The following is a 26,466-nucleotide window of genomic DNA, read 5'->3' on the forward strand; positions in this document are numbered from 1 at the left end:
CGGTGGAGGTACCCTTTTGCTAACATAAGGATTCGGTTAAGAGTCAACAACACAGTTCATTTTCTAGGACTGTAGGCATTCTAACACTACTTTTAAACTAGATGGAGTAAATTGGTTCAACAAAGTAGCCATAAGGTCATGAATCTCGTATGCTGCGAATACTGTCTAATCTTGGCGTATGACACATATGTCCAAACAGATCACCGCCATTGTTTACAACCCCCCCCCCCGAAAGTCTGATCTACTCAGAATTGGCAAAGAAAGAGAACACTGTTCGTCTGATGACTGCTTGATAGACACTGCCATCCTATGCAAAGTTGCCTAACAAGTCTCACCCAGCCTTAAGACTTGCTTCCAAAGAGATAAGACAAGTGCGGTATTAAAGTACGAGCGGGCTCTGTGCCAAATCCATGTAAGAGGCACCAAAAACATGGAGGAAACAGAAAACCAATCAGCAGAAGCTGGAAATTGGCAGAACTGGAATGCCATTTATGAATTCTTAGCAGGAAGCATTATGTATTGAGCTCTGCACACATTGTTCAAGAAAAAATAATGGAACGCCTCATCTTTCAATGTTTGTCCAAAATAACAATGCCAATACTGCAGGGTCCGATGACAGAGAAAGGGACTCCCCGATAAAACGTGAACACAGTTTGGTGAAAGGACAAACCCTTCACATGGACATTCAGCCATCAGCACCTGCGGATGACTGCAGCAAAAGAATCTGAAGCAGCACAGCTGGGAAGGCCTGTGAGGTCTTGAGAGGGTACTGTCAGTCAGACACTACAAGAAAGCCCAATGGCAAAACAAGGGTTTGATAAATTAAATAAGGTTTTTATTTTGTTAGTTTTTAATCCTATGCATCCCCAAGAAGCTCACCAGATAACCTTTGAGTCCACGCCATTCTGTCCTCACAAAATCATGGTGAGAAAGGCTAAAGTGACAATAACTGTCTCAAGGTCACCTAAGCAAGCTTCATGGCTGAGTGGGAATTAGAGCCTGGCCTTCCCAGTTCTTCTCTGACGTTAAGTGCTGCGCCACCATGGTTAATTAAGAAAGCCACATGCACAGATTTATAATCCCATTTTAGTAGAAACCCTGATGTATAATCATTACTTGCAAAATGGTATACATAGGCATAAATCTTTGGCAGTGGTCCTACACTACATCTACAAGCTAATCATCACAATACAATGATTGAAATCCAGTGGTAAGTCATAACTAGAGTAGGCCCATTAGATTAGTGGTGATTTGGTGAGTCAACTTCTCCAGGAGTCCTACTGAATCAATGGGCCTTCTCTAGTAGTAACTTGCTATTGGATTTCAGTCCTGATTTTGAATCCCCAACAACTTCCCCATCAAAGTACAGACTATTTTTTAAACTTACCCAATAATAGCTTAGCAGATCAAAATGCAAGTAAATTCATAAGGGAAAGCACATACCAACCACATGCAGGGGAGAAAAGTTAAGTTGCATATTACATTTTTCAGAGTGTAGTGAATACAAAAGCAGAATATAGTCACCTAGACTAGAGTGCCACACAATACACAACTGCCACCTGTTAAAGCAATACACTTACAGTGGTGCCCCGCTTGACGATTACCCCGGTAGACTACGAAATCGCTTAATGATGAGATTTTTGCGATCGCTATTGCAAAACGATATTTCAATGGGGAAAATCTGCTTCATGACGATCAGTTCCCTGCTTCGGGAACCGATTTTTCGCTCCACGACGATCTTTACAGCTGATCGTTGGGTTTTCAAAATGGCCGCCCGCTGTTTCCAGACCTATTTCCAGAAGACAGCAATCGAAAATGGCTTCCCCTATGGGCGATCTTCGCTGGACAATGAGGTATTTCGTCCATTGGAATGCACTGAACCGGTTTTCAATGCATTTCAATGGGCTTTTTCTTTCGCTTGACGACGATATCGCTTAACAGCGATTTTAATGGAACAGATTAACATCGTCAAGCGGGGCACCACTGTACTTTGTAACAGAATAGCTGAACAAAAGAAGACACATTAATACGCCTTCCTGTTTCTCAGTTACATACAAGGGTCCCCAACCTTTTTCACGCCACGGACCGGCTGGGGAAGGCCAGGCACGCGCTCGTTTGGGCACGCACTCGTGCACATGCACAAACGGCGGCATGATGCTTGTGGTGGGGCACTCAAGCATGCGCAAATGGCAGCACAGTGCTCTCACAGGTGCGTTGGAGTGCACGCATGCACAAATCTGCTGTGCGGGGGAGTCTGTCTCCGCGGCCCGGTCCACCACCAGCCCACAGACCAGGGGTCGGAGGCCTCTGCTATAGAAGCTTTAGAGAATGAATTGTTGTATTGGTTTTTTTTTTTTTTTTTGCTTTAACACATAGTTGGTGCCTTTAAACCACTGCCTACCCTCTTGCTGAATTAATACAACAAGATCACCATAATTCAAGAACTCAGTTCTTCCCTTATTCTGGTCCAAGGAGGTTTACTCAAGAACGATTTACAATTCACACACAGGGCTATTAGAGTGCTTTGTTCCAACATTTAGATTCCCAACACGTCTATACAAAGGTGTAGAAAAGAAAAAATATACAGTATGGGGATAAATTTCTTAAACCTAAATACAACACACAATTTATATACACTTTAAATACAATGGACAATCCTGTTCATAGGGGCAGATCATGAAGTTATACTTGCAGAAATGCACCAAGCGTTGTGTGCTGATTGTGCATTGCTGGCACGACCAACTGCTAAGTGCGCCAGCAGAAGTGCTTCACAGACAGCACTTCCACCTCAAGCGCTACCACAGCTACTGCAGCTAAACCATCAAGATGTGTCCGTGTAGTTATGCAACAGGATTCTGACCACTGTGTGCAATCGCAATACCTAATGTCAATTTCATCAACACTGTACAAGTTTTAACCAGCCATAAAGCCTAGACCAGACCCAGGTAGTTACTCCACAAATGCCTTCAACATGAATTATGCAGCCAGAGTGGCTTTTTTTTAAACTCAAACATACTTTAAAACTCAAGACTACAGCAACAACATTAATAAACTGAGAGACAACACACAAACTGCAGAGGATTGGTATATACTTATTCCCTACCATTCTCTCTAGTGAGATTTGAAGTGTATGAATCTCACTTACACTTCCAACTTCAGAAAAAAAATGCTCAGTTGTTCAAAACTGATGTTGCTGCCACTATAGTTTGTCTCACACAATTGCAAGCTGAGGGAGAAACCTACAGCATGTGCAGATGCACAAAGTGCTACAGAGCATACTGGGATGTGCTCAGAAGCTCTTGGAAATCCCAGCCCTCTTTACTCCTTTTTTTCCAACACAGAAAGGAACATATATTCCTCTTTTCAATTATCTTCACAGCAAACTTGCCAGTTCCACAAGCCGCAAGGCCACCATGAGCTTTGTGTCCAAGCAATATTCACATCTGGGTCTCTCTACACTATAAACTGCACTGTGCTTACTCCTTTAAATTTCAGATCCAACATTATTGTTTTTAAAAATAAATTATTCCCCCCTTTTCAATCCATCAGATCACATGTACTATAAAAAAGCACCCCTCCCATATATTTAGATCTTTATTTTAGTTCTTCCACAACCGCACATTTGGCATCAGGCAAAATAGCCCCCCCCCAAAGCACTGTTAAGGGGGGGAAAATAAGGATCCTGGACTGCTTTTTACAGGCCCATCTAAAAATTCTGCATGCAAACCAAGGAGTTTATTTCACAAGAGGCTTCCCAAAGGTCAGTTACCAAATTTGGTCAACAATGGTGCCATCACTGCTGTCATCATTCTTGTCACTGTCAAGAGCAACAACTGTCACCTTGCTATTATCAGCAAGGGAAGGCAACTGGAATATTCCCCCATGCAAATTCTATTTACAGTTTGCATTGCATCCAAAAAAAGACCTCCAGCAGTCTCAGTGAGTTTCATAACAATCAACTGCGAAAGAATACTAGTTCACCTTCTTACTGGGGCCAAGGTTAAAACGCAAGAGCACTGGCAGGATCACAGATGAAATATATCATAAGTATGTTTATGTTTATTTTATACAGCGTTTGAGTCGATTATTCTATTGTACATTGTGAACTACCCAGAGAGTAGCGATATTAATGGGGTAATATAGAAACTGAATTAAATGCATGCAATATAATTTAACTGGTATGCAAATTGAGTCTCCCATTGAAGAAATGACCCAATGCATTTAAACTTGCTATGAAAAATTGTAATCATCATCTGTGCCCTGTAACTCAAATGGGAATGTATGTGAATTAATATAAAGGAAACAAAATGTCCAATTTTAAGTTATTTTTTTCTACGTCTTGTACCTTTCAGTTTAACAATCTTTAAAAAATGTATTTCTATACATGTGACAGATCAGGCAATTACAAAATCCAGACACAAGCAGATACTTACGAAAGATATACATGCTGCCAACAACAATATTCTAACTAATAAATCTTCAAACTGTTCGATCACAAGCTCAAGTAAAGTTTTCCCTGCCAAGATAAAAATGCACACATAAGTTACCAAATATACAATGCTATGAAGAGTCAGATATCAAGATCATAAATACCATGGGCTTGCAGTGCTTACCTTCTTCAGCTGGTAGCTCTTTAAGAAGGAAAGGTTTCCAGGAAGCATGCGAGACAGGGAGAAAAGAAAAAGAAACAGACAATGTAATTAGAAATTAGCAGAAAACTATCGTTATTCATTTCAGTCCCACATGAAACATTTTAAAAACTCAAGCCTTCAACATAAATTACATGAAAACAGGCAAGCACAGTCAGTTAAAACTGCCTTCCTTCAATGAGACATGAGCAGGCCTCAGAACCCTTGCCTTCTTCTACCTCAAGTAGCATCAAGCTAGTGAGGTTAGCGATTCAGCCAAGTCATGCCGGCTGCCACATGTAACTTCTAATGCAGCTCTGTACAAAGGTTCATAGGCTCAGAACGCCTCCACCCCACAACTCCCCTAGGCCACACACAGGAAAAGAACAATTTTTTACTTCCCAACCTTCATATTCCAGAATGTCATATTATACTTCATGCCTTCCAAGGATAACAGTCCACTCTTCATCCCTGTGACACAATTTCCTCTTTGAAATCCCATTTTGCAATTGTACAAACCAATGCCTCCCCACCACACACACACATACTTTTCTCTCTCACAATCTTCTCTCTCTCTCTCTTTTTAGTGCAACTGTAACATTTAATAGGGACAAAGGACCCCCCACGGGACACAGAAGAAAACAAAGGTCAAATAAGAAATGGAGAGGTTTCAGCTGATAACATGGGGGAAAAAAAAAGAAACAGCAAGATAAATCAATAAATAAAGAGCAGCCCTCAGGTGCTCAGTATCTCAAGAGAGCTGCTCCTCTTCCTTCCGTAAATGTGAAAGGGAGAGTGAGCTGACAAATTTACACGTTGGAACAGCTTCTGGAAAGCAATCCACGAGGCAGATTTCACTCTGTGTGTGTGTCAGCCATCTTCTCTCCCTCTTCCCCCCTCCCTTTATTCCAGATCTTGAAGCACATGCCAGATTTTGTACATCGTGTGCGGTTCTATACACAACCCCGAAGCCTTTCTGAGAAACTAAGGCCCAAAGATGGGCAGAGGGGGAAAAATAATAATAATTATGATTCCTTTTGTTTCCCCAAGGGAAGGATGAGAGAAAGGGAGGGGGGGGAGAGAGAAGCAGGAAGGAAGGAGAGAGGGAATGCCAAGCCGCATCTCCCCAGAAACCAAGGGGATCGTGGCTGGCTCCCCACTTACCATTAGCACCCCATCTCTCCCTGAGCTTCTTGACCTGCTCCAAGCTGAGCCCGGTGCTCTCGTTGACACCAAAGTAAACCAGCACTTCCTCCACCGTCTTGGTGTGCGCGTTTTCCATGGCTGAAGCCGGTGTGGTGGTGGCAGCAAATGGTGCCTTGTGTGCCTCTCTCTCTCTTCCTCTTCCTTCTTTCACAGCAATTGGCAGCAGGAACAGCAGCAGCAATTATTTAAAAAAAAAGAAAGAAAGGCGGCAGCAGCAGCAACCCTACTCTAGCCGGCCTCTTAGCACCCAACCTTCCTTGTCGGGCTCCCTTTTTTCCAACCCACCCCCACCCACCCCCTAAGGATCCCCAAAACGCTTCTGGCTCCTCACCATCAGAGAAAAGATCCAGACAGCAATTTGGGAAAAGGGGGGGGGGTGTCTGGAGCTGGGGTGGATTTTGATTTCCCAAGCCAATCAATCAATCAACAAATCGACTAAACCAGAAATTGGGGGTGCCTTTTCACCCCAAAAAGAAGGGAAGGCAAATGCCTCTTAAAATTAAAAAAAAAAACCTCTAGCTCTAAAAGAGGCACCTTTGATTACCCTTGATTCTCTTCAAACCCCCCCCACACACTACCACCTTATTTCTTAAAAAAAGAATAAGGGCTACCCACTTCAAGGGGTATCCAGTGAGGGAAGGCAAAGCCCCCCCCCAACCAAAAAAAAAAAAAAAACACTGACAAGCAGGAGCGTTATTTCTCCAGATATGGCTTTTCTGTTTTCGTGGGGGGGGGAGCAAGAGGAACTCTCCTAAAATTTATAAAAAGAGCCGCCGCCACCCCCCCGTTTTGTTTCGTCCCTCAGCTTCCCTCCCACAAATGCCCTCAGAACGAACCACCGCCTTTTCCCTCAGAGAGCTTCACGAGAAAGTGGTGGTTGGGGGGGGGTGTCCTCCACGCTAACTGCCCCACCCGGGGTGGAAATAAGGGCTTCTGGGCCCCCCAAAAATTCTCCTCAGAAACCCCCTCCCTTCAGAAGGCGGTGAGGGAAAGCCAGGCCACTCACCAGCCAATAATAATAATTATAATTACAACTATTATTATTTTTTTTAACGGCCCGGCCTGGCGTTCCCCTCCCGTTCCGGTCCCGGGCCCCCTCCCGCTCCACTTCCTTCCCCCCCGGGCGAAAAAGGCTGAGGCGGCCGCAAACGGTGGCGGCGGCGGCGAGTCTAATAAGAATTTATCGGAGCCAACGCGCCGCGGCCTCTCTCGCGGCGGCGGCATGTGGACGACGCGGATTGGCTGGACGCGGAGGGAAAGGGGCGGAGGGAAAGGAGAGGCGGGGCCCCGCCCTCGTGACGTCACCCCCTCCGGATCCCTCCTCCTCCTCCTTCTTCGCCTCAAGCCGGGAAGACTAAAGAGAAGGACGGACACATTGGGAGGGACGGGAATTTTTTTTTTTTTTTGCCCGCCCGCGTTCTGATTGCTTTTGTGGGTGGCGGTCGGGAGAGAACCCGCGCACGCGCGCCCGGCAGCGTGGGAGTGGGTGGGTGGGTGGGTGGAAGGCTTGGGGAAAAAGGAAGATGCCGGCCGGCCGGTCGGTGGGCGGGCAGGCGGGCGGGCGTGGAAAGCAAAAGAATAGCATGGAATCTTTTTTTTTTTTAAGCTTTTCATTGGGAAGGCCGCGCAGAGCCACGCCCACCCCGCCCAGGGATCGCGTCAATGGAGGAGCTTCGCCCCCTCGGCCCGGTCTGGGGGGGGCGGAGGGGGGAGGAGGCGCCGCCGTCTCCTGAGGTGACCCCGAGGGCCGCCGGCCTCTTGCTTTCTTCCGGTCAAAAGGTGGCCCGCGGAAGGAGGGTCGAGGTGGGAGTCCCGAGGCCCCAAACACACACCACGTCCCCACTTAACAATGGAGGAGAGTCCTTGCAAGGGGTGTCTTGTGTGTGTGTGTTTCCTTTTTCCTCTTTTTCAGCTGTTGGCAACAGAAGGGCCACCCCAACATTTTTATAGGAAAAATGCCCAGCCTGAATTTTGATTTTGGTGTTCAGCTTTTCTGTACACACACAAACACAAAAGGATTCAAATCTGGATATGAATGTATAAATCAGACACACACACATGCACACACACACATTACAGATTTCCAAACGGGAAATGAATGTATAAACACACACACACACACAAAAGGTTCAAAACTGGAAATAAATGTATAAATACAACACACAAACACAAAGGATTCAAAACGATATGAATGTATAAATCACACACACACACACGCATATTAAAGATTTCAAAACTGGGAATGTATAATTACAACACACACACACACACACACACACACACACACACACACACACACACACACACACACACACACACACACACACACACGGTTCAAAAATGGAAATGAGTGCATAGATAACTGTACCATGCCTTTAAAAACATTTTGCATTTCTGTGAGTTATACCATCTCCCTTCTGCAGGCATAAATAGGCAACAGGATCTTGGCTACTGATTTTGTAGGAGAAAAATCTCCATATGGAAGGAGTGCATAGCCCACCTCATACCCCTGTACACACACACACACACACACACACATGTGGAATATCCATGGACTATATTTACAGCATGGACAGGTTTGTAAATAGGTTTTAAATCTGTGAGCAGTAAAGGTGCCGAAAAGTTGTTTTCCCCCTGATTACTTCTTAGGAATTTAAATAAGGGCATCAGACTCCCCCTGAAGGGATAATAATGTTGAGGCACATGGAGTTTCCCTTGACCAATTTATCTTTTCTCTGGCAAGCAGGTTATTTTGGCCTGTCAGTGGGAAGGCTTCAAAGCTGTGTAAACTGTGGAAGCATGAACGCTTCAGCCAGATTAATCGCCCTCACTGGAGCAAGCCAGAGAAGAAGAAGAAGAAAACGTTGGGAGAACGCATGCGGATCCGAGGAGCAGAGACTGCAGCTTGAATGCAGAGTGGCACCTTGACAAGGATAGGAGCCCTGCAAGAGGTCAAGTGAATTCTGAGTTAAATCCTCTTGGGTTTAATAGAATAACCACCCCATTGATTAATCAGATGTACGAGGCAGTCACCTGTGCTACAGAATGCCATTTTTTTCCTAATGTAATCTATAATATTTCAAAAGACTTTTCCAAAGCTTGATTTGAGGCAGGAGGTAGATGAAAAGAAGGGCCATAACAAGAATGGAGCATGGGCTGGTGGTTCCCTGTAAGGGAATAAGTATATATATATAAGTATATATACATATATACTGTACATACTTATTCCCTGTAACATATACATATCCCCTCTATATGTATATAGAGAGTATATATATATACTTATATGTACAGTGTGTGTGTACACACACACACACACACACACACACACACACACACACACACACACACACACGTGTATTCCCTTACAGGTGAGAAAGATAGATACACACATTTTTAATTAAGCCGTCATCTTAGTTGCATTGTTCTCACCCTCGACCAAAATTAGGTATAACATAGAGTTACAGTGCAGCCTTTTGCTTTCTCACCTGTAAGGGAATTAGTTGCTGCCATCCCTCACAAGAAAGCAACACACACTGTTCTATCTAGCCATCCATCCAACCAACAGCTCTTTATTACCAACCAACCAACCATTTACAGGTATTTATTCATTCATTCATTTCATTCACTCATTCATTCATTCATTCAGTTCTTTTGCCCCACCTCTGCTTGACGTGATCCAGCCTGACGGGGATTTCATGGGGCAATTGTCCCAGAACTCTCTAACATTGACTAACACAAAGCAAGCCTGTTGTACTGGAGTCTTGGACCAGCCGAGGAGCTGTCCAGCAGGATTTGAGCAGCTAAAAGTAAAATTGCAAGAAGACTCTCTGGGCAGCTCTTGCACAGCTCGTCATGAGCTACACCAGCGAGTCACGATGGATTTCTCGTGGAGCAAGCTGACTAGCTTCTCCCTTCTCAGGGCTCCAATCTGGTATCATGGGCCAGTACAAATGTCTTCTTCCTGGATAAGGTTTTTAGTTTGGGTGGCAAAATATTAACTGGGGAGAGTCCCCTCCCATCTTATTTCCATGCCATCCTGTCTCTAGCCCTGCCCCACCCATTCAGATGGCACCTGATCCTTGCCATGCAGAAGCCCCTGACTCAACTCATGCTTTGCCCCTCATCGTGCCAGGCCCTTCGCCAGTCAAGGGTAGCCGTCACCAAGCATCGGAAGGAAATCACTCCATGGAATAGAACGTGGCTTCAATTAGATCCCGTCACTCTCATTTTATAAATTAAAATGAAGCGCTCAGTACAGTGTTCATTATGCCCTCTACCTTCCTTGGTGTGTTGCATGAGTGAATGCAACTAGCCATGTTTAAAAATAAAAAGTAAACGGAAACGTACATAGAAATCACTCTGAAGCAGGACATCTGGTTGCGTACCTCCAAATAATCTTCACGAACCCACTTGCATTATGTAAGGTGGCAGAATTGTTCGCTATGCCCGCGGCTGTCCTTAATGTATGTTATGACAATGGAACTCACTTTGAGGCTCAAATGTCAGGCCAAGAGTCTAATGGCTTTGGCGGCAGTCAAGGAAAAGTGCCAGAGGCTGCCATTCAAGCTCTCCAGGCAGATCGTCCAGTTCCTCTAACTGCTGGCCTGCCGTGCCCTTTCTATTTCAAGCCTAGGTCTCCTCCGTAATGGACGCGAGCCATATTTGACCACCCCACCCAACAATAGCCAATATTATATGTGTTTGTGTCTGTGTGAATAAAGACACAGAGATTTCTGTGAGTGCCTACAAGAGCGCAGACGGAACCACAAAACCCCTTGATGACTTGCATAAAACCTTGGCTACAGGGTACTTCCAGATGATGCTTATACTCTGGGATGGTCCAGCCTCCAATATATGCTCTCTCTTTTTGGTGAGTCCAGATGCCATCAACTTCCATTTGTAATCCTCCCATGATTTCCCACTACTTCTTTTTTCCCCTGACAACAGCGAATCAATTAAGGAAAGAAAAACAGGAGCATAATACTTTTTGACTGATGATTTTAGGACCCGACCATCAAGCAGCACTCATGTTCCTTGACTTAGGGCCTCCAATCTATATCTTTTTTGCTCTCTATTATTCATCTCAAAATCAATTAAACTCTCTTTTCTTGCTTTTTGTAGAGGGGTTTCCCTGTCTGGCCTCCATAATAACTAAAAATCGTCAGTGGCATTTTGGGACTTTTTCCCCCAATGACAAACAATAGGTGCTGGCCAACATTTACAATCTATTCCCCTCTGAAATTAAATGGTATTTTGACTGCTGTGTCAGAATTACAAGATTTTAAAGCTGCATTTATGTGATATAGACCAGTGTTTAAATACAGGAACCACAGCTGGGACTTTTTGTGTGTATGGGGGGGGTGTAATAATCTGATCAGCTTTCTGATATCATGGAAATATGTCAAGCTTTAAAGCAGCTTATAGCTTAGGACCGCCAAAAAAGTAATAAATCGAGATGATTGGAACAGTTATGCAAACCGAGCAGAGGAAAAAGTATTATACATTGTCTGTATGCAATTGCATAGTTATGATATTTGCTTGATTACCTTTCTTGTCAGACTGCTGAGCGTTCCTGTTAGCAACAAGAGGTAGAAATTGGCAAGAGGTGGAGAGAAACTAATTTCGCTAGCTTTGAAGCAGGATGAGTCAAAATGTAATTCTGTTCGCTTCCCTTCCATGCCTCCACATTCTACCTAAGCATATCGGTCTTCGTCAGGAACATACCTGTTCTGAACCCAGTTTTCAAAGCTGTTCCTTCAACCCTCATTGCCTTGGCATGACTCAAGTGTTACATTCCCTGGTCTTTAAATCTATGATTAAGTCACCCAGAGATGCTTTGCGGGGCTTATTTCTCAAAAAGGCATCTCCTAGTGCAGACAGCATGTACTCCAGCCGTCTCTGTTTACGAGGGGACAGGCTGTATTGTCTGATGCCTGCCCTAAATGCCGCCTCTGTGTTGCCTCTATTGTTCCTTGTTATGGGATGCCTGTTAAAAGGGGGGGGGGGGGAGGATGATGTGAGTTAGTTACTAGGGTTGCCGTTCCTTCCACCTGTTCTACCTTCCCTGGCCTCGGTTTGTTCAGTTCCGATCAGGGTGGATTAAAAGCTACCAATGCATGATTCCTTGGTTGGGGAAATAATCTAAAACAGTTCTCACCTCCCTTTTTTTTTTTAAGGATACCTCTTGTGCAACTGATTGGGCTTTCTCTTTAGTTGAAGAAGAAAAATGGGGAGGAGGTTGCAAATATTTCTCTTCAACTTTTGCAGCCTCCAGGAATTATGGAAAATCATAACAGGGGGGACACCTAAAACCTAACCATAAAATTATCAAAACAGGATATACCCAGCAGAAGCTCCTTTGAGTTCCCAGAGCAATGTGTTCTTGGGGTCAGTGTCCTATTCTTCTCTTTGACTGATGCATGTTTTTTTGTCTACGTCAGAGGGATTTAGATGCTCACTGCTTTTGTCCTGATCTCCATACCCCTTTCTGTTTTAGACTATTTGACTTCTGGGCTTTTTCAGTTATTTTCAGATGCGGTGCCGCATTTTACAAATACCACACCTAGAAGTGAAGGTTGAGGCAGAGTCCATCAGCCTGGTTGAAAGACCAGCATCTCTGTCAATGGGCCACCTGGGAAGAGTGATGTAATGAAGCTGCAGTGAAGGGCACAGAAGCTCCTTGAGTTAAGGTACCTGGCTATGGGGTAGAGGTTGGGAGTTCAATTCTCCACTGTGCCTTGTAGGGGAAGAGCCAGCCTGGGTAGTCTTGGGCAAGCGGCACCGTCCCAGGGCACTAGAAGAAGGGAATGGCTAACCAATTCAGAGTATTCTCTATCTAGAAAACCCTGGAAAGGGTCACCATCCATGAGAACTGATGACGTCACACTCCTATCGTCATTGTTGAAAATATTTGTAAGAAAAAAAATTAGGCCAGCTCCTGATTTTGGATTTTTAAAAAAGGCTCACATCGCCGCACTGAATGGGGTATCGTAAGGACAGTCCAACTGCCTGCGTTCAAAACTGAAACAGATTCTTAGAACTTCTTCAAGGTTGTATCCAGGGAGCAGGAGCCATGCGGGACAGACAGCGAGGAGAAATGAGTAAGTTTAAACTCCCAGCAAGCCTTTCTTCTATTTTTTTTTCTTGAGTTAGACCCGTACTAAAATAGAAAATAATTAACTAGCAGCAAAATGTGTGACCTAATGAGTGTAGGTGTGTGTGAAAGAGAGAACACACTGGAAGATTTGGATGTAATTAGATGCAAAGCTGCTAGTATTCCATTAAAATATCTGTGGCCTGTCAGGGTAGACAGGAAAAATAAATCTGTTGTGTTCTCTTCTCTCTGAAGTGCCAGTTGCCAAAAGCTTAAATCCGCAATCTCTTCTCCGCTCCTGGCTTTTACATTCCTCTACCCACTGAGCGACAAAGCAGGCTGCAGACAGAGCTGCAGGCATCCTGCTTCAACCCTGAAAGAGACAGGATCTCGTCTCTTGCATGAGGTTTCACATAGAGAATACCAGCTGTAACCCTAAGAAAGGTGATTTATCTGTTTGACTGCAGAACGCTTTGGCTACACCTGGCGGGACCCCGAGAAGTGTTTTTAAGGTGGGATGGGGTGGGCCAAAGAAGACCTCCTTGGGACTTCAAATACGGAGGAGTTCCCTCTTTTGGGGTTTCCCCTCGTCAACCCAACTTTCTCACCCCTCTCTTCAAACCCTTTTGCTCAGCTGAAATGTTGCTCCCCCCCCCCTGCTTTCTACAGCAAGCAGAAACAATATAGATCATGTCTTGGGGGGGGTGAGGGGAACACATCCCCTGTGTGGATTCTGAAATGTATTAGCTATTTTTAATATACCAGCCAGAAAGAAGCACCATGTACTAGCGGCTGCACATGTTATACCAGCAAATTATATACCAACATCACTGCATGGCTTTGCCCCTGCAGGGAAAAAAATCCTGCAGACACTCATGGAGCCAATGCTTTAAGTGCCCTAAAGAGTGGAAGAAGTACAACGGAGAAGACACCGTTTTCATTAAAAACGACGAAAGACTATATTATCTTTCGTACGGCATAATTCATACCGAACCCTCTTTGGACTGGATGACCCGCCAGTGTTTGGAGGAAGTGGTGCGGAGGCGACAAACGCCCAGCGTCAGCCAACACATCAACTAGCCTCTCGGCGCTTGCCTTTGGGATTTCCTGGCTCTGTGTGAGAACAGGTTTTATATCTGGCACAGTTATCAGAAAATCCCATCCTTTAAGTGTGGCAGAGACAGGGAACACCGAGGCGACGTTTTGCTGTGACTCTTGATGCCTGGGAACATCCTAGCCACTTCCTAATTTAAATTCTTGTTTTGGGATCTTGTAAGCCTCGCATGGGTTTCCTCTGAATGCTGGAAGAACCTTCCGTGGTTGCCTCTAAAACCACTTCGACAATAGGTACCACCTCTAAGGTGTTTTGTGAGATAATTGCTAATTGTTGCTAATTATGGTGGTGGCTCTGCGTGGGATTTTTTTTTTTACAATAAAATAACTGTGTATTATAATGAAACGAGGTTTGGACTATAACTTGGGGAAGTTACTTTTCTGGACTATCGTTTGGAAAATATTCTAGCCAGCCCAGTCGCTACCCATGCCTGCGGGCAATGCCTGATATATATATATATATAACTTTTCCAAGCTCTGTAATTTTGTAAGGGAGGACCCTTAAGGCTTTTTCTATCTGTACATAGATAGATGCACTGTGTACCCCTTGCTGGAACTCTCCTAGTGAGAGCCACTTCTGCAATATTAGAGATGGAGCTAGGTTTTGCCTAGAGCTTGGAATGCAGTTTATGGGCTATGGAATTCAGCAGGTCTTCATTTATGTATTCGATTTCTATACCACCCATCTGGCAGCCAAGGCCGATCTGGCGGTTTGCAACCAGCAAACTGTTAACTAGGATTGACTCCGACTGCAGTCACAATGATCCGCTTCGGTTTGGAGATGATACCGGTAGCCATCGTTGACAAGGTGATGTTGATCTCACAGCTCATGTTATCCACCATCTTGCTAAGGGTACGCAGCGCCAGACGAGGAGCAAATGGCTTGAACAAACTGGGCTGGAAGGCAGGCTTTGCTGGAGGCCAAGAACGTTCGAATCGGATAAATAGAACGGCAAATCCTAGACTTCCATTTTAGAGTGATCATTGTAGGCCTACTGCAGGAAGAGTTGGATCGAAGTGTCTTCCAGCGGCTTGAACACCCTGCCCTAAAAGAATTTTCTTTTTGTCTCCCTTCGCACGTTGCCAGATTCTGCTAACCATCTAATCCTATGTAAGTTTACTTAGATTATTTACTTAGAAGCAACGGCTCCATTGTTTCGTGGCGCTTAATTGCAAGTACGCACACAGTTTTGATACCACTCCTGCTTCACTCTCAGGCCTCCCGTTCCGAGAATGTACACAAAGCATGTCGAAGGCGCATAGCGCTGCACCGGACACTCTGCAACTAGTTTTGCTACATCGTTATGTATGTGAACTCAGCCTTTCCTCATAGAGCCTTTCCTCCAGGTTACATGAGGACGTTAATTGGCCTGGCGGAGAAAGAGCAGAAAAGGTCGACTCTCCTGGGCTGAAACCTGTTTTTGTCCCTCATTCTTAGAACTAGTGTAATTTTTTCCCCTTCATTGAAAAAAATTGCACCAGAATTCACAGGACATGCTGAGTATCTTACCTTCCACCAGTAAGAATTACTTGTCTTATTGATGACTTATATTCTGCATTTTCTCCAGTGAGCACATCTTTTCACTCTGTAACCTGAAGAAGCTGATAAGGAAATATAATGTTAGCCTTATTGTTTCATTCCTGATGCCATAGACACCCCCTCCTTCCGCACAGTGGCAGAGGCCTGTTTTAGTCATGCTTGTGTAAGATTAACAGCAACCAAACTCATACAAGCAATGAAACAAAGGTGGGATGGAAAGGTTGAAATCAAATGATGACTGGCCCTTTCGACAGAATCTTGTAGGCTGAATCAATGCTATAATACATTGACTTTAAATTTTGATCCACGAATCAAAACCATCATGGAGAACCCCTTGAGAAAAACAGCAGTGGATCAGTGCTCTCAACAGGTGCCACCATGTAATGTTTACTTCCCACCCATCTTTTATTTTAATACCTCTAAAAAATGCAGGTGGCTCGGGGTGTTCTTCGCTAAAGGCTCAGCTCATGATGCCTCCTGGCCTTGAAATCTACATGACACGAGCTTACGCACATCATAACCCACCCGGAAATTCTCCAAAACAAGCCACACAGAAAAGAGGAAAATTTTTTGCAAGGGCAGCTCTTGATTAATTCCACCAAAGTAATTAATCCATAGACTGTGACACACACACACCCTGGGACATTTTTTGGTATACTTATTGATCTTTGCCTTAATATTGCCTGTTAATGATGCGAGATGCCTCTTTACTCCTTGTTCGTAGTTTTAACTATTGTCTTTTGACGATGTTAGCCGCCATTGTATCCTCAGTTTTCAACTTTAAGTATGGCCTTTCATTATTGTAAGCCACCTTGGGTTCTTTTCAAGGAGAAAGGAGGTAGAAATATTTTAAATACATAAATGTCCAATTTTCTTTCCCCATATTCTCCAGTGTAGTTTATTGGTAGATCACATACTCTGCAAGGTGAATATCCCGGGTTTGATTTCAGCATTTTCATGTTGGGATAGAAAGAGCCTTCCTGAAATGCTGGCAAACTACTGTTTCTAATCAAGATCAACACTACCGGAGAACGTGGATCAATGAACTAATTCAGTATCTGGTAGTTTCCTCTGTTCTTATATTTGCTCAGCATTCCCTTGAAAAGTTTAACCTTGTCTTTTCTCTTGTCCCATTTCAGCCTGTGAGAGTCCAGGGTTCCCTTGCATATATCCAGGGATTGTCCGAAGTCAATGTTCTTGAGGTCTTTCTGATTTGATTGTTCAACTAAAAATAACACACAGATTCATAGAATTACCCGCCCCCCCCAGGTGGGACAGGAAAAGGTCAAAGAGAGAAGCAGTCCTTGTCTTGGAAAACAGACAGCTTGAGACTTTTATTAATAGCTGCAGATCCGCTTTCTCTTGGTTGGGCTCCTCTTGTTTCATCAGTAGCGAGGGCTGAGGAACACAATACTTCTTGACGCACCCACCGTCTCTTGCTCCCGCATCCCTCCCCAGGGCAAGCCGAAGCCAATAGGTAGGAACAATTATGTCTAAAGATATTATGGAATAACGTGCTCTGAGAAAGGAGACACTCCAGTTGGTATTTGGTAACTATGGGCTACCAACTGCTGGTGACCCGAGCGGCTTGGCATCCGTGAGAAGCTTACACGGGAAAAGGTTTCAGAGCAACGTCAGTGTAAGAGAAAACACCCCGGTCTAATAATAATGGCTGCGGGCTCCAGGGGATGGAAGGCATGCTTCTCCTTGACATTTTCTTCTCCATATGTTACCTGAGCCCACCATGAAGTAACACTGCTAGAACTTCTTCACCAAACCATCACCGATGGGGCTGTTTTTTTGGGTTAAGAGACCAGCAGATGGGACTCTAGGAGTGGAAGGATGGCCACCGTTATTCCCTTCATCGCAGGACCTCAGTCATGTAATTCCTGCATTGTATTCCCTCTAATAACTCTCAATGATTCTAAGTCAAGAAACCTACTTTTCCTTTGTTTCTAGATAACAAATCTCTTTAATAAGAATTGTCCCTTCTGCCTGCCAAGGGCTTCCAATGAATTAACAGTGAAATCCGATACATGTCAACTCAGAAATAAAACCCATTCAAAAGGCGTTGTTCTAAGGCAAGTTGGCTATTGGACTGCACCCCTTTAAGAGTTTCCGTCAATGGTTAATTTAACTGATTAAACTTACCAATCTTAACTGATTAAAAAAATCAGTCTTAATTTGTTTCTTAAAGTACAAAATGACTCTTTTGTGTGTGTTTGCTTTAGAACTCCAGTGGGCAACCATGCTAGGTTGCTCCAGAGATAACACAGGAAATGCATGTGGTATCCTAAAGACACCATCTATCCTGTCCCATAACTTTTTTTTTCTAGGACTTGAGACTTTTCAGTGAGAGAAATGTGGTGTTGCCTTCAGTTGGCAGAGAACTCCTTTATCTAAAAGGAGGCCAGCTCACTCACTAGCAACCGGGGACGATTTAGCAACATGGCCGGCTCAAGAAACAGGTCAACATTTATGAAAGAACAGAACTGCTTCCATTGAAAAATAGGAAGATCAAAAATCAGACAAGAAAATCATTCAGGGTTTGGAACACTCTTGCGGCTGACCTCAAGAGTCCACACAACTTAAGCTTTAAAGGGGAACTTTGGGGTAGAATCTAGATATTCTAGATTAATTCTGATATTTTCAAAATATCATAGAATTAATTTTTAACCAAGTTGCTATTACCAAGACCAGTAATCTCTTCAAATGTTTTGTCCCTACCTGGTTAGGTGGGCTGGGGCTTATGAGAATCGTACCCCTAGGGATATCTGGAGAGCCACATTCTGCCCATCCCTGAGCTATCCATGGAACGAAGTTTGTCACCACCCTGAAGGCCATCAAAACAGTTTAATGAACTCTGAAGAGTGCTCTTTCTAGATGGATTTGCTATTAAACTTTGCTCCAGTTTCATCTGCGGCCCATGCTTCTAAATCGAGACCTTTGCCTTTTGTTTTCAAATAGGTAATTTGATATAAATGATTCAAGACAGATGTTGCCGGGCGCGTTGGCATAAGCCGCTGCAGAGACCAATGGGGACCTTCGGTGGAAGAGCAATCCAGGATTCTCAGAAAAGCAGAGAGAGGACCTTAAAAGGCAAATGAGCAGACCAGAGGCAAAAAACGGTATCTGGGGTGTGGAGTGGGAGAAGATGGTAATAAATTAATGCTAGCACTGATAGATCACCAAGGAGCCTTTTGCAAAGAGAGATAAATGGGAGAAACTGCTTTAGCCCTCTGCTTATCATAAGCTGAGGTGAGACTCATCTCTTAAGCGCAGTCCTGCTCTGACTGCATCTGCAAACACGTTTAATGGGGTGCAAGCCACTTTGAGTGCAGCACCATTTATTTCCCAGGGTCATGCTGCTCTGTCTTCCTTCTCCCTACAGATCAACCCAGCAGCCCCCTGAATGTGTTAGACTACAGGTCCTATCATCCTCCTGCCGCCAGCCTGGCCGGTTGCGATGGGAATTGTATTCCGGTATGTCCGATAGGCAGGCTCTGGTTTGGAGAAAGCTGCCTTTGGTCCCTCAGAGGTCCTTGATCTCTGCACATTTACCCACCAGGCTCCAGGGGTTCTAACAGCTGTCAGTTCAACAGGTGCAGCTGTTCCCATAACTGTCTAGCTACGCCTCCACTGAGGCCTGGAGGTAGAGACCAGCACCGTACCCCCAAGGTTGTGTGGCAGCGTGGCTCTGGGCTGCTCTGCGGTGAATTTGGGAAGGCCTCCAATACATGGCCGGAGGCACTCTCGTCTTAGCGGCTCATGTGGCTGGGTAGAAGACAGGCCTGCTCCTGTGCCTTTAAGGATGGTTGAGCGCACAGACATTAGGTGACTCATCAGCGATTCTCCACTAAGCTGAGAAAACTAACATAGCAGAACAAAACATGATCATTGCAGCTAATTGCTGCAAGTACAATTCTTTTACTAAAAAGGGGGGCTGTAAGGCTTTGTTCCCAAATTTACAACCTCAATTAACAGTTTTGGGCCAGGCAGTGAAACAGGTTCAAGGTTGCACCCTCCTGGCTCTAAGTAATCCCTGTTGGCCGGATTCTCATTCTCTCTCACACAATCATACTGCTTGATGCAGAAAGGTGAATGACTCAGAAATTACTGCAATCGTCTTCAGCTCAAGGAAAGAACTGCTAAATTATCCGGGTGCTTTTAAGTGCTGAATGAGCTGGTGCTTCTAGCTGGAGCGTAATTGAATTAAGAATGCCTGAGAATGCTAAAGGGAATATCTCTAGGGATTTCCCCCCCCTAACATGTCTGGTACCCCCCAACCCATTACAGCCATCGCTCTGCTTGTCAGCTCCAGGGTAGCCAACGCTTGGCTTTGTCTCCAAACAGCTCCAACCTCCTTTTTTATTTTTGTTGTACAACAAAATAGTAGTTGACGAAATCTGCCAGTAAAAGCTTATGTTGTTGTTGCTGCTATGTGCTATATAAAAAGAGAGCGAGCGAGAGCAAAGTGTGCTGCTTATAGACCACCCCATAGTGCTTAAAACACTCTCTGGGTGGTTTACTATTTCATTACACAGGCTACTTATTGCCCTCCCAGCAAGATGGATACTAAATTTACTGACCTTAGAAGGATGGAAGACTGAGTGAACCTTGAACCAGCCACCTGGGATTGAACCCAGGTTGTGAGGTGAGATTTATCTACAATACTGCAGTTTAACCGGTGCCCCGTGAGGCTCCTGATTTATGCTGACCCGATGAATGAGCCATCTCCAGAATTTCAGGTCCTTAACTGCCCTGCTCAGCTCTTGCAAAACTCAAGCCTGGGGCTTCCTTTAGAGAGTCAGTTCATCTTATATTGGGTCATCTTCTTTTCCTGCTGCCTTCCACCCTCCCAGCATGATCTTATTTATTTCTTTAAAATATTTTACTCCGCCTTGAAAAAGACCGCTTACAACATCGAAAGACAACATTCAAAGCTAAGAACAATGAAGAGGTATCTTATGTCATTAAAAGATAATTATCAAAGCTAAGAGCAATAAGTATGCAAATATTTTTAAAGGGCAAAGATTTGTCACCTACTAAAACTCCAGCATCCACCAAATCCATCTTCCTGAAAAAGTGCTAAACTTAGAATTAAAGAATTGACTGTGGTTCACAATGCTTCCCTATACAGATTTGTTCCTCATTACCCTTCTTCTTTTCAGCAATATAATTGAGAATGCTGCATGGATGGGTGGGTTGTAATTCTGTTATACTCATAGTAAAAACAAAAACAAAAACAAAAAACAAAAAAAAACAAAAGAAAACAAGATTAAATTTGACAGGGAAGGATTTTAGGAAGATGAATCTCATCCATTGTGAGGGGCAAACCCACCAGGAAGCCGTGTGGCAAGACTGCTGGCTTCTTCTTCTATAGACGTGATATCTCAGGTCCTGTTTGATCACAGATTTTTCTTTATTGGCAGCTCAAAAGCCCATTCTCAGCTGTGTAGATAAATAAAGTACCGTTCCGTGCAAATTACATGAGGTGCTTTTAATAAGAAGAAAACACTAAGCCAGGAAAAATTAACCACCAGGAAAAATACCAGCTTGCTGACTGATGTCCATAAATAGATGAGCACATCTAAGAAAATATACATATTGAGAGGAAGAAGAAAAAAACCCACATCTGTTTGTGTGTGTATATATATATATATACACATATATTTATATGCTTGAAGAGTCGTTATATGTGCCCTGACTTAATACATTTAAAGCATATCCTTATTCCCTTTAGGCCTTCTGCAAAGTCCTAAATGGGAAAAGCGTCTCAAGCTCGTCAAGGTCATTTATGTTGTTTCCAAAAATATCCCGAAACAAAATGCAAGAGGGGGGGGCACTTTGTGGGATGTTATCTGGACATATAAGGTTTCAATCAAATTCTTCAAGAAGTGTTAGAATGAAAGCCGGCGGCTTGTTTTGACATGGCCAAGCCACTGGCAAGAAGAGAAGGAACAGGCAGAGAAGAAACCACCCACATTTCTCTTAAGGCCGCTTACACAAAGCTAAGAACCCGGCACCGTTTCCCTCCAAGCTCACTTTTAAGTCAATTGTATTTTGAGTGAGGTCCTGACATCTTCAAAACAGAGCACAGCATGGCGGCCAGCAGAATCCAGCATCTTGTGGGCATGGAGCCGCTCCGGGGCTGAACTATCATCAGACTGCTGGAGGCCACGTTTAAAGGAGTACCTACAGAAACGGTGTAAGATGGGAAACTGACACAACGACACCAGGTCCGTTATCTGAATGTTGGGTCTCGCTAATGACAGCCCGCATTTTTTTGGCACACGTTATGGGTGGCAGTGCTTTTTATGCTTACCACGCACGCTGCGCAGGGGCGATCGAAAATAGACTTCGAGGCTAAGCCCACACTTCTGGTTATTTTACTGGAGAAAAAAGCCTTGGCATGATGCAGAATGCACACACACGCAATATACAGAGAGAAAGAGAGAGATAGGCGTGTGAGTAGAACTGTCGCTCTGAAGATGGATTGTTCGCTTAATTCAGTTAGATCCGCCTGCAAGGACAAATCCATGAAGACAAAATCCAGAGGCCGGCTTGAGCGACGGTATGTCAAGCGCATACTAATGGGCTTCACGTGAAAAGAATGAAAAGCCAGTGCTTTTTTAGTGGGAAAGCAATAAGAAGAAAATGGAAGCATGACAGCTGACACGAGGCGTTCCTGCGGATCCTGCGCCTGCTCCGGGTCGGCTGGACACAACGTTGGAGCCAACCTGGAAGAGGCCCGGAAGTCCTCCACAAGAGGTCGGCCCTTCTTCATGGATGGCTCCAATGTTGTGAAACCAGCTCCTGGTGGAGCTAAGCCCAGCCCGCTCCCTGCTCTCGTTCAGAAGGCAACTGAAAATGTTGCTTTCCAGAGAGGTTTTCCACACTGACTTTGATTTTACGCTCCCTTGTCCTGCCATCACCCAGAGAATTGTCTTGGGTGTCTCTTGTTCTTATTCTATTAACATTTTATTTCTTCTGTACTTATTCTTTAGTCCTCTACATTTGATCTCTTCTTGTAAACCACCCAGAATGGCATTTTGCACAAATGGGGCGGTATATAAATCAAATAAATAAATAAATGTTAGAAGGTACATAAATGGACTCCGCATGGTTTAGTTTGGAAATGGCATTTTCTCAATGCCTAGTAGGAATAAATGAATTGCCCAGTTTCCACATATGCTCTTAGATCACCTCAAGGCACTCAGTGGAGTATATTGGGACTTAGTCCATTCTGTGGTTAAAATGTACGTAATATGTAAGGCATCGAGCAGAAATCATGCTATTGTTCCAGAAACACTTGATTCTCGAAGACCTTTGTTTCCGAGTCATGACTTCCAAAGCAAGTCTGTACTCTACCCAGAAGACCAACCACCAGTCATACGATGGGGGATATAAAAAAACTCCTCTAAGGATAATCAGATAGTTTCTGCATTTACAGATTTCCATCTGTTAAGGACATGCTCTCTCTCTCTAAGCATCGTTTGAAACCCTCAGCCTCGCAACCTCCAGATTAGGGCAAGAGGGTCACTCAAGCTCACCCACCGAAATTCATGGCTGTGTGGAAACAAGAGGCCATTCTCTCTCCTCTTCTCAAAGAACTGAAGGCTTTGCGGCACAATTGATGAGAGAAGATCTTCTGAACCTCTCCTTATGGCAGATATAGCTGAATGAGGAAGCGATGCCCAGCCACGGGAAAGCCAGTGGGCTTTGGCTGCAGGAGCATTTCCCTGTCCATTGAGCCTAGAGTCCTGGGCGCTCTTTTTTGTCAGCAGCTCATGATGATCAACGGTGCCTGACTTGCATGGCTCCCTAAGGTTCTCTTTGCTTCTCATGAGCAACAGCCAAGCAATGTCTTTAAAATGTTTCTGTTAACTGTTCAGAAAGTCTATGTAAGTCAGCAAGTCTCTCCCTCAGGAAGTTGACAGTTCTTAAAACTACAGGAAGCCAGATGTCGGCTTAAGATAAGGGAAAAACTTCCTGACTTGTTAGAGCAGTACAACGATGGAGCCCATGACCTTGGGAGGCTGGAGGCATTCAAGACAAAACCGGACCACCTTCTGTCGGTTTTGCTTTGATTTGGATTCCTGCCTTATGCAGGGGTTAGACTCGATGGTCTTAGAGGCCCCTTCCAACTCTATGATTCTAGACGTTCAGTCCCGATTCCTTAAAGGTATGCTTTGCTGTATAATAGAGAGGGGAGACATTTTGAAAATTGTTTTAACATATCAGTTAAGTCTCCATCTTCTTGTGTGGTTCGCCTTGTGCCTTGCAGTTCAGCCATTTCGAACTGACTCAACGACGTGGAGAGTTTATGCCAAGGCCTTTGATTCCTTGCATAAGCGACATTTTTTACAGTATGTTGTTATTATTTTAAATGGTGCATAACAATTGCAATGCACCATCAGAGGAAAAGGTCCAGCCCAGCCTCTATTTATTAATCCAATCCAGCATTGTGTTCCAAACGCAAGTCGTTGTCAAGAAAGGGCATGGAGGTGAGTCATAGGTGGCCGTGAGTCATGACGGGCCACCTGCCATTCACAGGTAAGCATGCGCCAGAGTATGAAAAGCCCAGCACAGTCAGGAATATTTAGCCCTGAATTCCGACAGTGGCCAACGAAGTCTCTTTTATCTGAATGTGGAGGGCTGCTTTTATCTCTGATCTCCTGCACCTACCAGTGACAACAGAACCTTCTTCCCTCACTTTCACGAAACCTTTAAAAATGCAGCGAGGGAGTGATCTAATCCTTCCACTTAACTACTGTTCAGTGTGAAGGAAGTGGGGACAGGGAAGGTTCCAAACCTGAAAAATCAGTTCTTTCCAGTAAGTACCAGGCACAATCTGGGCCCCTTGAGAACAGAGCAACTGTATTTTGACAATGTCCTTTTTTTGAAAGAGAAGTTCGGTTTAAAGGCGATGCTGGAAATGCTTTTATTTCATTTTTTAAAGTACGTATCCTTAGGAGGGCCTGGCGTGCTCTGGTCCATGGGGTCATGAAGAGTCGGACACGACTAAACGACTAAACACACATCCTTGCCAGTCCTGTGAAGTCCCTAGATCTGAGTTTCATGGTTGGGTGGAAGCACAGCAACACACTGACCCCCTTAGGCCATGAATTTTGAGATGATTTACATACAGCCCCCTAAAACACAACAGCCTCTGCAGAGGTCAGACGCTGGCTCTTCTTTTTCTTGCACATTTCATGGACAGATTTTATAGTTTTGATCCACTTCCACGCTGCTTCCGAACATAAATACAGTCAACTATAAGGGAGGGAGGCATGGAGGAAAGGGTGTAGGGCAGAGACGCAATCAGAGGAGATAAGAAAAACAATGCTCTATTGTAGATCATCTTACCATAGGATGGAGCACCCATAGGTCAGCCTCGGTGTAACAGCAGGTAACCCCTCTGCCCTATAAACAAGCCTTTAATTCACACTTGGGGTCATGCTTCAGATGAACCCCAAAGTTTCAGCTTTTATTTCCTGACAGCTCACTGCAATTTCAACATACAAACTAGTTATAGAAATGAGTTTGTTAGTTCCGGATGCTGGTAGTTTTGTTTTTTTAAAAGAGCATGTACAATGTGCCTTTTACTGATTGTCTAATGCTTGTTTTTGAAAGCCTGCTTGCAAATTTCACCAGGAAAAGGGACATGACTTTTCAAACTCTTTCTAATCTCCTGTATTACTCTGGGAGAGTATTAACGCTAATAAAAAATGGAGATGCTGAGGGAACTGTCAGAGCCAATCAGACCTCAGCCCCTCACTCCCAAGAGGCTCTTATCAAATCTCTGACTAGCTGGGGGGGGGGGGTGTTGAGGTAAAGTCACCGAACAAAACCCATTAAAGCCACATTATTGAATGCCCACTTGCATAAATGCTAAAGATAGCCACTTTAGCCATTCCTCCCCTTTTCCCTTTCTTTGGATAATTATAATTTTCTGCTTCAGCTGAGAAAGTCATTTCTGATGCCGCTCAAGTGCGTAATCAGTTTTGCCCTTCTGGAGGGCAGGCAGAATGACGCAGCGCTCGGAGTGGGCTCGTCAAAAGCGTCCTGCTGGGACTGTCGTTTTGGGTACAAAATCGCCAATATCTGAAAAGCCCTGCTCCTGCAATAACCTCCACAGTTTAACTTTAAAAATAATACATGGTTACTTCGGCATCAGGATAAAATAATAATAATAACAACCAGCGCCACACGGATGCTATCCTAAGAGATACCACTACAACAGATGTCTGCCTGTATCTTCAGTACAGGAAGTCCAGAAATTGGTTCCAACTCCCTAGAGGAATTGAGGGTTTCTTTCCCACTTCTAAATGGGGTGAGATGCGCATGTGCCACAACTGAGAGAGGGAGACCCCTTGCTCTTACGAGGCCTCAGGAAAGCTCACCCACTAGACCCACAGTGGTGCAGAATATTTCCATGTCCCTTTCACTTTGCAAAAAGCTAAGGCAGCCGCACATACTATGTGTTCGGGGGGCAGTTCAGCTGTGGTGGTTCAGAAATAATACCACCCCAAGGTTTGCTGGAAACAGAGCCAGCCCAAACCATTTTGCGGCCTGTGATGAATGATGGTGTCGTCTGTGCACAGAAGCTGGCCAAGAGAAAATGGTGGAGCGTTGTTCTTTTCAACTGGGGATGTCCTGCATGCCATCTGAGGACAGGAAGGGTAGCTTAATGGGTGCAAAGGAGTCTCTGGCAGTCCAGAAAACATTTCTAGGGAAGGAGAAAGAAAAAGTATGCAATGGTATGAGATTTGCTCTGAAGAAAAAACAACCAGTAAGTTTTCCATCCTGGCATTCCTACCATTAAGGTGTGCGAGGTGTCAGTTTTTGCCATAGTTAATTAACTTCCTGCAGCTCTCTCA

At 44.4% G+C, this 26,466-nt stretch overlaps 2 protein-coding genes and 1 long non-coding RNA gene across 5 annotated transcripts in view; 2 read left to right on the top strand and 1 right to left on the bottom strand.

Moving 5' to 3' along the window:
• The window catches only part of ATP2A2 (ATPase sarcoplasmic/endoplasmic reticulum Ca2+ transporting 2), a 43,279-nt gene extending 36,314 nt beyond the window's left edge, over window positions 1–6,965 (bottom strand). For all 3 annotated transcript variants that reach the window (XR_012081941.2, XM_072983469.2, XM_072983468.2), the window contains exons 1-3: window positions 5,793–6,965; window positions 4,614–4,631; window positions 4,434–4,516 (exon numbers count right to left, since the gene is read on the bottom strand). Coding sequence is in view for 2 of the 3 variants with exons in the window: in XM_072983469.2 (XP_072839570.2) it covers window positions 4,434–4,516; window positions 4,614–4,631; window positions 5,793–5,910 (219 nt within the window). In the remaining variant the exon portion in view is untranslated. The remainder of the gene's footprint in view (window positions 1–4,433; window positions 4,517–4,613; window positions 4,632–5,792) is intronic.
• GPN3 (GPN-loop GTPase 3) overlaps window positions 1–26,466 on the top strand; it is a 184,093-nt gene that overhangs the window by 62,155 nt on the left and 95,472 nt on the right. The window lies entirely within an intron of this gene.
• LOC144584793 (uncharacterized) lies at window positions 3,886–5,385 on the top strand. The gene is made up of 2 exons (XR_013539241.1): window positions 3,886–4,047; window positions 5,216–5,385. It is a non-coding gene; the product is annotated as an uncharacterized LOC144584793 (long non-coding RNA).

The sequence above is a fragment of the Pogona vitticeps genome, chromosome 14 (assembly GCF_051106095.1).
Source record: "Pogona vitticeps strain Pit_001003342236 chromosome 14, PviZW2.1, whole genome shotgun sequence".
NCBI classification, from domain to species: domain Eukaryota; kingdom Metazoa; phylum Chordata; class Lepidosauria; order Squamata; family Agamidae; genus Pogona; species Pogona vitticeps.